The 13,469-nt window shown below is 35.2% G+C and overlaps 1 protein-coding gene across 2 annotated transcripts in view; it reads left to right on the forward strand.

Annotated features, from left to right (window-relative positions):
• Positions 1 to 13,469, forward strand: part of LOC106880928 (protein pellino) — a 120,631-nt gene that overhangs the window by 82,626 nt on the left and 24,536 nt on the right. For both annotated transcript variants that reach the window (XM_052971538.2, XM_014931099.3), the window contains exon 2: positions 5,862 to 6,029. In XM_052971538.2, the coding sequence (XP_052827498.1) occupies positions 5,862 to 6,029 (168 nt within the window). The remainder of the gene's footprint in view (positions 1 to 5,861; positions 6,030 to 13,469) is intronic.

The following is a 13,469-nucleotide window of genomic DNA, read 5'->3' on the forward strand; positions in this document are numbered from 1 at the left end:
ATCGTAGATTCATTGGATACTAAGAAAAAGTCAGTGCTGGATGCATTGGTGGTGCATTGTGTAATCTATTTGCAACATTTAGTTGCAGAAAATTTAGTGATCACTTGCATTGATCATTGCAATCAGTGCAACAATTAACAAAATCAAAAGCAGTCCTCTGTGACAGATTATTTGAACAGACATGCAAACAAAACAAGAAAAGATTTAACCCCTTTAGAAACCATAGCTTGAAATGCACTGCCTTTAGCTCAGTTAATTTTGAAAATAATGAAGAATTTAGTTAAGTACCTTTCTCATTTATTAATCTGGTGTTTGGAACATAAATTAGCATGAAATTTGGATGGACAATTTTTATTTAGATCACTTTAAAATGTGCTGTTTGTATCATAGGACCAGGCATGGTCTGAGGGGGTTTGATATCAAAAGGGTTAATTAGTTGCTATTTCTTACATAAATTTTGCTGGTTGTCACAGGGAACATGTTTGAACCGCTTTTATAGATTTTTGGAGAAACTTTAAGAATTCTTAGAAGACAGAAAAGCTTTCCTTTAAGATAACTTGAAATTTCATAAACTTATATGTCAGATTTATATTTCAGGTCTAATGAAATGAATTTGCAACTGGAAGATGAATTAGATTTAACTTAAATGAAGGCTTCTATAGGCGCCTTTGCTACAAAGCTTATTCTTGTCAAATACAACTTAGGATGTGGAGAATTTTACCAATTTCAAAGCCTTTCTGCACACGTGACATAAATGTGTGATGACATTGAGGTCTGCTGTCATCATTTGGAATAGTGAAGATCTTCTTGCTATGAAGATTCCAGAATGGGTCTTAGCTCCTTTAAATGTTGAAGAAACTGAAATGAATTTACCAGAATTGAATTGGCAACCAAAGAAGAGTTGAATCTCAATTCCAAGAATGGGTGCCATCATTACTGGTTGCAGCACCAAATTACAAATCTTGGTCCTGGATTGTGTGCTATTGCGGAAAGTTCCTAATTGCATTTCCAATCATCATATTTAGTTGAATGTGAATTTAGTGCCATTATGAAACTTTCAATGAAAAAGAGAAACCAATAAATAATTGAATAATAATTGATTTAAGGTTACTGCTTCCTAAATACTGAGCAGAGTGTGGGAAAAGTAATCTCATCACATCGAGTCTTTCCTTGAAGTAATTTTAGATAGTTACATTCAATGAATTTGTTTCTTATCGAGTAATGTCAGATATATTCAATAAATTCATTGGTTTTACATTTATTTTTCCCTGCTTTCATGGGTTAGACAAGGCATTGTCTTACAGTTGGATGTCCTTCTTTTTGCTAACTTCCTTTTTTTCATGTAAGGGGTTTCTCTTATTCCATATAACTTTGAAGGTGCAAAGCAGGCAGATAATTTGTTGACAGGCGAACTGACAATGTCAGCATTTACTTAATACACACTTTCTCCTCCCCACCCTCATTATTTTATGACTGTTTTTCCATGCTAATATGAGTTAGACATATATATTATTGAGGCAGTGTTTTACAGAAAGTTGCTCATCTTTAACCTAGACCTCAGCTTTCATATAAGACATCTTCTATTTTATTTACACAGCTTTAACCCTTTAGCATTGAGACCAGCCATATCTGGCCAAACTATTCTACCTGTTTTGTGTTCAAGCCAGCTAGATCTGGCCTCTCACACTACCCTGCAATGTCATTCTACATATAAACAATTACATTATGGAAATCTCAAAGATATGAGAGAATGCTGAATAAATCAAAACAATGTAAATAAATAAGCATTATATCTGACAGGCGCATGAATCGGTGGTTAGAGTGTCAGGCCACAGTCATGAGGTTGTGAGTTCGATTCCCGGACTGGGCTGTGTGTTGTACTCTTGAGCAAGATCCTTTATTTCACGTTGCTCCAGTTCACTCAGCTGTAGAAATAAGTTGTGGTGTCACTAGTACCAAGCTGTATCAGCCTTTGCCTTTCCCTTGGATAACATCGGTGGCATGGAGAGGGAAGCTGGTATGCACAGGCCACTGCTGGGTTTCCATAAACGACATTGCCCGGAATAACAAAGTTTAGCAGGTCGGCTTATTAGATGTATAGTAATAAACTAAAATTACAAGAATCTAGGACAATTCATAACTGTCTCTCTTTCTCTTTCTCTCTGAAAAAAAAAAAAAAAAAAAGTCTCAAAATTTCAAGAATGCACTTTGTACCATGTTTATTAAAATTAAGATCTTTTAAAGCATGTCAAACACCATGGTAAAGAAGATTTACATTATTTTACTATTTTGTCTTTTTGTAAATGAAGAGTTGAAAGGAAGGTGGTGTTAAAAAATTTCACTTATCTTTTTGGTTGGGGAAGAAGGGTGAATGGGGGAACTAGTATTTGTTTGTAGACCACTGCACGATTGATTCTTATACTCTATGGTCCTGTATGTTATGGTTGTTTCATGCATTTATTCATGTAAAATCTACACTGTCAGATCATTATTTCCAGAGAGATCTGAGAGCATCTGAAGTTTTATGAGATCTAATTGGGCTGAGTTAGTTGTCTCTTAGTGGTCAAACTTGCAAGATTGTCTTTAGAGAAGCAGAGCTTAAATCTCCAAATCTATTTTACAATCGAGCTAAATGTAGGTTCCTTGTATGGAACTGATGAAAATTATTTACTGTATTGTGTTTTGTGTAATTTTCCTCAGTTCTTTCTACTTTTGGGTATATCACCGAGTCTCAAACAATGCACTGCAAGAGCTTATGTAGGTATGCGAGGAATTAAAAAATTTTTTTTTTTTTGAGCTTTAGAAAATCTGTATTAATCCTTGATCACCTTGGAAAATGTGTGATTCATTATTTTGTTATTTACTATTTGACTGATAATACAAAATAGTGGTTCTCTTTATTTTTTTCCCCTAATTTTTACTTTTAAGATATGTGTTCTGTTAATTTTCCTTGTGAAGTGTGCTTGTAATTTTATATATTCAATCTGCAGTGTGTCATAGTCAAAAACATGGAGGACCACTAGATTAGTGCATGGCCTAATGGTTAGGGTGTTGACCTTATAATCATAAGATTGTGGGTTTGATTCCTGGATTGGGCATCACATTATTCTTTTTAAGCCTGGTACTTATTCTATCAATCAATTTTGCTGAACTGCTAAGTTACAGAGACATAAACACACCGACATCAGTTTTCAAGCGATGGTGGTGGGGACAAACACAAGACAGAGACATACATACATACATATATATGTATATGACAGGCTTCTTCTCAGTTTCCATCTACCAAATCCACTCAAAAGGTTTTGGTCGGCCCGAGGCTACAGTAGAAGACACTTGCTCAAGGTGCCACACAGTGGGACTGATCCCGGAACCATGTGGTTGGGAAGCAAGCTTCTTACCACAGCCATGCCTGAGCCTGTTATATATTAACTTTTATTCTTCTTCATATACAAGATTAATTTCACTTTAATTTTTTTTTTTTTTTTTTTTTTAATGATCCAAACTGTCTAATTAGAAATATCACCTGTCAGATCATTACTATTTAATTAAATTCTGAGATTTCAGTTTTAGTTTAGATAAGTTTTGCCTCTTAATTCAAAACCTCAACAAAACTTTACATTTCACTAACATCCCTGATGGAAGTACAAATACATAGAGCTTCATTTCCGCACTTATGAATATTTAATTAATCATGAAGCTTTAAAAGCTATATAAGTAAAAAGAAAAATTTAAAAGAAAAAGTTTGCAGACTGTTTTAAATATGTTTTCCTTTAAATACAAGCGGCACCAGAAAAACCTCCCATATTTTATGCTGCCATTGGTGTGGTACTGGTAAAGTTAGGCTTGTGGTAACAGTGTCATCATGTAGCTTAGTGTCTTTTTTGTTTTTAGTTACCATCATGGTTTGAATCTATGTATAACTATATATTTACTGTTAAAACATTTACCAAGAATAGTGAATCTGGGAGGGATTTCTTTTTTATACAACCTGTATAAAGTGACTTCAACTTCAATGTTTTTTGGTGACAATAACATAACTAACGAAAGACTTATGATTATGGAGGATGATCACAACCTATCCAGTTGTTATTTATTGTTGTCTGGCTGTAGGTCAACCCTAATTTATCAAAGGCATTTTTGTCATGATCACATAACATAAATATATCACATTACATAAATAAGAGTGTCTAAATGCTAGTTATTTGTCAGTAGATTGTAAATCTATTTATTTACTTTGTCATGGTTTTATATTTTATAAAAAATATTAAACTGCAGTAATATACTAGGGGGACCCATGAATATTTCATGGAATTGATAATAAACCTATTGAGTTATTCCTGAAAACTTTATCCCAAAACTTGAAAGCGTAGCCTGTGTTGTGTCTGTATCAAAAGATAGTAGCTCATCTGCTATTCATTAAAAAGTGAAGGAAATTGGAATACGATGATTACTTGATGCACTTTATATATACTTTATGCACAAATTTATGGACTTTACACAACACTCACAAAATAAATATTCCCTCGTTTTTCCATTTTGCCCCTAAACAGAAAAAATTACATTTTAAAATCACAATTTCATATCTAGGAAACAAAAATTTTATTGTAAAAAAATAATTTTATATGTAGACTCTCGGAGTGGTTGGCGTTAGGAAGGGCATCCAGCTATAGAAACTCTGCCAGATCAGATTGGAGCCTGGTGCAGCCTTCTGGCTTGCCAGTCCTCAGTCAAATTGTCCAACCCATGCTAGCATGGAAAGCGGACGTTAAACTATGATGATGATGAGGAATATAGGTGTCACAATTTCACAGGGGTAAAAATTCAATGCAACATGGCATACTCTGGTAACTTATAAACCAAGGTGATGGGTCAGAGCCAGTGAACATTTCAATTTGCATACACCTTTCAGGAGGTATTGTTTTCAGTTGTGCGTATTTGTTTGTCCATGGACAAAATATCTCAAGAACCGCTGGATGGATTCAGATGAAACTTTCAGGGATGTTAGGCCTCGTGACTGGCACAAACTGTTTAAATTTTGGGATCAATCTGGTACTGGACAAGGATTCTGGATTATTTTTCCTGTTTTTTTACTTAATTTTTGAGAGCAATCGAGTTCATTTTTACTATTCTCGTTATTGAGAGCAGTCGAGTTTATTTCAGATATTCTCATTTTAACAATCATCTCTGGCTAATTGTTAAGAGGACGTTGGTGTTGCCTTGACGGAAGTTTTGTGCTCTCTGAGTGCTCATTTTAATTTTACTTGGTTTGTATTTATTATGATTTTATACATGTTAGATTTTATGAAATATATATTGTTCTTTTGTAAGATCTGGAATGTGATTTCAGGGAGATTTTACTGCTTGTTCTAGTAAATCTAGTGACCACATAGCTGCTCCCTTGTGCTCAAGTATCTTATACTATGAGGGTCACCACACCTTATCCAGGTGTTTTTTGATTGTATATATACTCACTGCAGCTTATTCAGTTCACTTTTTATTATTATTATTATTATTATTATTATTATTATTATTATGGTGGCTCGTATCTTACTCAGCTGGGTTTTTTTTTTTTTTTTTTGTATTATCAGTTAATCATAACTTACCTATTAAAGTTACAAACAAAAATTGTGAATATCTTCTCAGCTGTAAGGAATTCTAAGGACCGGTATTTTGTGTCATGTTTCATGTTTATTACATTCTTGCATAAACACTTACACGCTCTAATACAAAATTTAAGAATGTGTGTTTGTGTTGTCATCTTTTACTCTTTCATTGTGAATTTCTTGTCAGACAAGTACATCTCTGAAATTTATAAATATTGTTTTGACTAATTCCCTCTTTGTTTCTTTGTCTCTTTACAGTCCCTTCAAGGAAATTCCATCAGACAAAAGGTCTCACCACTCACAGCATTCGCACCATCCTATGTCCAAGCAGCATTATACTGATTCATGCTCCTCCTCTCGCTCTCCACCCTCAGTGGCTGGACTCAGTACAGACTGTGAAGATTATGGAGAATTAGTTGTCCTTGGGTAAAATTAAAAGAAATTTTCTCTATTTTTAATGTTTTTAAAATCAGTTTTCATTAACATATTCTTTGTATTCGAGCATCAAATCTGAACCTTGGATGCTTTATACTAAAAGTTGTTACTTATTTTCCCTTCACTTTGTCTATACATGCCATCCTAAATGGAAAGTTTTCTTTTTATTTTCGTATTTACTCAAATGTTCATTTGATTGTTTGGTAATGGTATGAATGATATTGATAAGTTTTGTAGCTGAAACAGTGCCAGCTTTCTATCAAGCATTGGCCATCTAAAGCATTCATTCAGACAATTTCTATTCCTGTTTTCACTCTTAGGAATCCACTTAATAGGATTGTATGACAAATGGATGAGTTCTTTTTCCCCCTTACATATCTTTGTACACGAACTTTGCTAGCACCTCATATTCTTTACCCCATTGTCCATTTAATTTGCTCTACATTTATAAACAGGGTCTTTAATAATAATTGTCTCTATCTGAATTAGAATTTAGTTTGTTTCAACCCAACCCACAAAGCCAAACAAGTTTGACTCCCCTCTGTTTATACAGTTGCTTAGATTACTAGAAATAATAGCCAAATCTCCCCCCAAACCACACCCTACTATTTTAAGGTGATTTAGTTTCTGATATACAAAAATGTGGGATGGTCATGGTTGAAATCCCTTTGATCATAGCTGGTACTGGGTTAAATAACAACAACAATGGCTGTATTTTGGTGTTTACTTCCTGCTGCAGAAATTTCCTATTGCATCCGTATGTTTTTCTGTCTTTTCCTTTCTCTTACTAAATATCAAAACAAAACAAAATAAAGAAAATTGATAATGGGCCTCACTGTATTGGTTTTGTTGCACAGTGTATGTAACTTGTAAAGTGGTCTTTTGCCACTGTTGTATCTATCATTGTACAACCAATGTCGCTCTGACAGATATTGTTATATTCCAAAATTGTAGATAGCATGTTTCTCTCTGGCACTGTACAACCCCCCCAGTCACACAGTGTTATTATCCTCAAAGGGTTGGATTGTTATAACACCCACTGGATATCATAGCATAATTACTAGATCAATACAGACACGACTATCAACACAGTCAAACACATACTCTCATACTCTATGTACTCTCTCAATACTGGCTAGTGTCACTTTACTCATAGTGACTGGCTCGTTTCACTCATCACATAGGAGGGGTGTACCATTATTACTAATTCCCTACAGCATCTCCCCTTTTTAGTTTTTCTTAGGAAGTGTCATTTTATCTTCTGTTGTAAGCCCAGGTCTGATCAAAGCTTTGTGAGTGGATTTGGTGAACAGAAAGTGAAAGAAGCTTTTTGTATGTAATATGTATATGTGTGTTTGTCCCCTCCACTGCTGACAACCACTGCTGGTTTGTTTACATCCTTGTAATGTAGCTGTTTGGTGAAAATGGGGTTGATATATTCAACTAAACCCTTGAAGGTAGTACTCCAACATGGTTATAGTCCAATGATTGAAACAAGTGAAGGGTGATTCAAACATAATACAACAAATTATAAAATTATTAAAAGTAATTGTAATAATAATGATAATAATCATCATCATCATCATCATCATCATCATATGTCTGTTTTCCATGCTGTCATTGGTTGGATGGTTTAATATGAGCTAACCAGATACCCTTTCTAATATCAACCACTTTACAGAGTGTACTGGGTGCTTTTCATGTGCCACCAGCACAGGTATGTTTATGTAGCACTGGCATGAGTGCATTTTATGCGGCGCTGACACCTGTAAGTATGGATGACTGCAGTTTTTACTTCGCTTTACACAGCAAATTACCACAACTCCCGGTCCCATGTCATTTCTTCAGTGAGAAAGATCCTTTCTTACCACTTCATCCCACATCTTCTTTGGTTGACCCCTTCCTCAGGTTCCCTCTACATTTAGAAATCAACACTTCTTTACACAATTGTCCCTATCCATACGTTAGCATGCCGGGTGAAATGCTTAGCGGTATTTCGTCTGTTTTTATGTTCTGACTTTGCTTTTCATCCTTTCAGGGTTGATAAATTAAGTACCAGTTGCGCACTGGGGCTGATCTAATTGATGGCCGCCCCCACCCTCCCAAATTTTGGGCCTTGTGCCTAGAATAGAAAAGAATAAATTTCCAGTTTGTTTATAATTAATGTGGTCTTTTTATAAGCTGTATTCTGTAAACTTGATTCTAGGCTTGTTGAGTCATACGTAAACATTTTGTGACACCATAGTTAATTACATACTTTCTCCTCTTTCTCTCTCTCTCTCTCCTCCCTCTTCACATACTTCTTATGTATCAGCCTTCTTTATTGCATTACTTTATTCAGTTCAGACACTTTTATTCTCTTTTTATAGCCTGTTAAAGTGTGCTTTGCTTCAGTGAGGATTTTTTTTTCTTTTTTTTTCTTTTTTCCCTTTTTTTATAGCATTTTCTGTTTGTTTTTGTTATTTTCCAATCTAGGTATGTTGCTAGAAAATATTCAGAAGTAGATTAAATAGTTGACCTTTTGCTGTGACCTTTCGGTTCAGTTGTTGATTAGCAACAAGTCAACACTAATGAAGCGAAGGTGTTTCAGTGATGACCACTCTTTCCAAGGGCATCTAGGACTACAATATCTAATGTATCCCCCCCCCCCCCCCTCCACCTTTTATTTTGTGATGGTTGAGTGCAATCTGAATGATATCTGGCTGCTGTTTCTAGCAAATTAAACAATCATGTACAGGATTTTTTTTTTGGCATGTATTGTGCTTAGTTTGTGTACAAGCATAACACTTCCAAAACCTGCAATTTCCTAAATGGAGTACTACAGGGATCCATTTTCTCATCCACCCTTTTCAGCTCAACTTGCCAGAAATGTCAGCCAAATCTCTTTGTGTCACACTTTGTCAGCAGGGCTTATACTTTCTTCTAATTTTAATTTTTTTATTTTAAACCCCTCCAGATGTGGGGGTGTCATCATCGCCATGTCTGTTTTACAATGCTTGCTTGAGTTGGATGGGTGTTCCCTTACAGTGTTTTGTCACTTGTTGCATTCCTTTGACATCTCTTTTGCGAGATTTGGTGTACTGCAGCTTTTAGCACTTCTGCCTATGTCATCCTTGGTTTTCCTCTTCCACTGTCCCCTTCCTCATAGATCTCTTGGCACTTCTTTGCCATACCTGTCTCTTATCATCTATACACATTGCATTTGATTCCCCTTATACCTAGTTTTTTCTGCCAGCTCACCTGTACCTCATCAGTCATACATATGTAACATATTCAACTGAACATGTTTGCTTCATTTCTTTCCGGCCTTCTCATATCCTCTGCATTCAGTACAAGTTTCCTGTATATAAAAATATCAGTTCCCTGTATGCTGAAGACATAGTGTTTAAATGGATGACATCTGCTTGGTGAAAGAATGTTATGGTTGGACAGACAAACAAGTTATTGTTTAGGCCCCAAGCCAATCAGGCAAACAAACCTGTAATCAGATATTTTATCCATCACTATCCTTTTATTGAAACTGGTTATATTTAAGAGTACATTATGTGATTTGAGATAGGTTGAACAGCCCTGTAGAGTCTCTTTTGGTGGTGGAAGACACAAGTGACATACATTAAGTTAAGGAAGAAAATTTACCAAGGATATTAAAACTCTCAGCAAAATAACACCGGATTTACAAGAATGGCAATACGCCATTATCTTTCCCCTTCCAACTGTCATATTTGTAGGCCCCACCCAGACTGGTGAGATCAAACATCTGAATGTTAATTATGCTGGGAAAATGCAGTGAGAGAACTGGGATCTTTGTTTGTCTGATACTCTGATACTGCAGTATTTGATACCCCTTTACATTAAATTCAAATCCCACACTAAACCAGAAACGTCTTAGGAAAGTGTAGTTATTTAAATTGTCTTGCATTTTCATATATGTAAGTATATATATATATATATATATATATATATATATATATATATATATCGTTTTTGGATTTGGGACAGTTAAGACTATTGATAAGGTTGCAAGACACAAAGAAAATTTTAGGAAAATAAAAAGAAAAATAAGTGGAAATTTTACCGGTGAGTGTGTTAAATTTTAAGGCACAATAAGAAAATGGCTTTCCCCAGACACAACAGTATATACATATATATATATATATATATATATATATATATATAAAATATAATTTTATGAACTAGCATTATTGATTCCAACAGACCAATCAATGGTTCACTGTACTTATTTATAATAGTGATAAGGGATTTTCTGTGTAACTTGGTGTGAAACAAATACCATAGAAGGTATCATCATCATCATCGTTTAATGTCCGCTTTCCGTGCTAGCATGGGTTGGATGATTTGACTGAGGACTGGTGAAACCGGATGGCAACACCAGGCTCCAAGCATCAGTTTTGGGTTTTTATTTTTTTTCACTGATATGCATCAGCAAAAGACACACACACACACACACACACACACACACACGTGCGCGCACATCACACTCTACACAGTTTCCACTTATCAAATTTCATCAATAGGCCATTGGTAACTTTGAAGCTATGGTAGAGTACATTTGTCTGAGGTGCTGGGCAGTGGGATTGAATCTAGGATCATTTTGTTCATCATCCTCTTCATCATTTAATGTCAAGTTTTCTTCCATACATGTATCTGTCAGATGGAATTTGTTGAGACAGATTTTCCATGGCCCTTCCTGTCTGTTGCCAACCATCTCCTGTTTCCAAGCAAAGTAATGTTTCTTTATGGCCAGATATGTTTTCCATAGAAGACTGGAAATGCACAACATGACTTGTACTACAGTAATATCATGACAAAGATACATACACACATATCTGCATATCTATATACCTATCGATCTTTCTGTACACATACACAACTGGCTTCTTTCAGTTTCTTATTTCTTTATTGCCCACAAGGGGCTAAACATAGAGGGGACAAACAAGGACAGACAAAGGGATTAAGCCGATTACATCGATCCCAGTGCGTAACTAGTACTTAATTTATCGACCTCGAAAGGATGAAAGGCAAAGTTGACCTCGGCGGAATTTGAACTCAGAATGTAACAGCAGACGAAATACCGCTAAGCATTTCGCCCGGCGTGCTAATGATTCTGACAGCTTGCCGCCTTTTTTCAGTTTTTGTCTACCAAATCCACTCACAAGGTTTCGATCAGCCTGGGGCTATAATAAAAGATAATTTGCCCAAGGTGCCATACACTAGGACTGAACCTGACACCACATGTTTATGAAGCAAGCTTCTTAACCATACAGCCATGCCTGCACTTTATTGTAAAGTGAAGTTCTTGACCATAATTTGGTACATATTTTTTTTATTTGAAGGATGGAAATAAACTATACAATTTCAAATTCAGGACAGGATAGGGGATAAAATGAAATGACAGTAAGACATGTAATCTGACGCTTAACAACAACAACAACAGTAATCATCCTTTCTGCTGTAGGCTTATGGTCTGAAATTTTGGGGAGTGGGGCTAGTTGATTACGTCAACCCCAGTGTTTGACGGTACTTTTATTTATTAATCCTATAATGAAGAGAGGCTAAGTCAATCCTAGTGGTATTTGAACACAGAACAGAAAGCTGGAAGAAATGCTGCTAAATATGGTGTAGCTCACCACCTGAAATAATGATGTCAAATTTTGGTGCAGTGCTTATTTTATCGACCCCATACGGATGACAGGTAAAGTCGATCTCAACGACTCAGAACTCAATATGTAAAATCAGAAGAAATACCACTAAGCATTTTGTCTGGCATGCTGATGATTCTGCTAGCTTGCTGCCTTAATAATAATAATAATCTTTCAAACATAATCACAATGCTTGAAATTTGGTGGAGAGGAATAATCAATTATATAAACTCCAGTACTTGTCTGATTTGTGATTTTATCACTCCCAGAAGGATAAAAGGCAAAACTTACCTCAGTTGGATTTGAACTCAAAATATAAGGATGTGAGACAATAATGATAATTCGTTTTAACTTGGCACAAGGCAAGTAAATTCGAGGGGAGAGGGCAAGTCAAATACATCAATCCCCAGTACTTAACTGGTAATAATAATAATAATAATAATAATAATAATAATCAGTTCTATTATAGGCACAAAGCCTAAAATCTGGTGGGAGAGGGTTAGTCAATTACATTGACTAAGCATTTCGTCTAGTGTGCTAACGATTCTGCCATCTCGCTGCTTTAATATTAATAATCCTTTCTACTATAGGGACAAGGCCTGAGCTTTTGTGGGAGGGAGCTAATTGATTACATCGATCCAGGTACTAAACTAGTTCTTACTTTTGTTTGGTCTCAAAAGGATGCAAGGCAAAGTCAACCTTGTCAGAATTTGAGCCCAGAATGTAAATCTGGAAGAAATGCTCCAGAAAATTTTGTCCAGCATGCTAACAAATTTGCCAGTTTTCTTCCTTAATAATAATAATAATGATGTTAATATATCATAGATTTATTACAAGTAAGTTTCATTAAACAGCTGCTGTTTGCTATGTTAATCTTCGGTTTAATATGATGCAGTTTTGGCTGACCACTGTGTTTTGCACTTATTCAGTCTATACACAATTTGGGGATGAAGGGGTGCTATTCACGTGTCGTTAGAGTGTATTATTGTGTATTCACGTGTTTCTAGTATGTAGTGTTTGTGTGTGTTCATGTGTTTTTAGTGCCTGTATGGTAATTGTATTGTGTGTGGGTAGAGAGAAAGTGTTACCATATGGTGTGTGTATGTGATTGTTTGTTCCATGATGAGTATATAATGCACGAGGTGGTGGGGAGGAGAAGCAGTCTTTATTTAAGCTATTCTCATTCATTTTATCAAATAAGCCTTTGTGATTTGTTTAAAATGTGGATTCTGCTTATTATTCATAGGTGAAAGGGTTTGGTGCCTTAGGGTCTTTAGGGAACCTTGCATAATCCTATTTGACTCTACTTTTTGACTATTTTACAAAGAAAAATCATTAATCTTCTGACACACTTCAGTTTTTATTTTTTGTATCGTATAATTTCTTCTCCTTTAAAAAGTCAATTTAATCTTCCCCTTCTCATAATAGAATTAAAAAACAAAGCGAATCGGATTTTTAAAATGATGTATCCCTCTCCCCGCCATCCTTCTAATCTAAATCTTTATCTATGATCTGTTTTGGGTAACACTCTATTCTTAAGTCAGAAACCATTTTGATTATTATTATTATTATTATTATTATTATTATTATTATTAGTCTCTTAAAAAATATTGCTGTTACACTTGAAGAAGTAATTCCAAATAACCCTCTCTTTTGGCTCTGATAGGATTTATAGCAGAGCCTTCATATAATCATAATAAACTGAGACAAATATATATTTTCTGGCACTGCCGAAGCTATGCCAAACAGATCTCACTAGAGCTGGTGCCAT

Source organism: Octopus bimaculoides, chromosome 11 (genome assembly GCF_046866305.1).
Source record: "Octopus bimaculoides isolate indiv1 chromosome 11, ASM4686630v1, whole genome shotgun sequence".
NCBI lineage: Eukaryota > Metazoa > Mollusca > Cephalopoda > Octopoda > Octopodidae > Octopus > Octopus bimaculoides.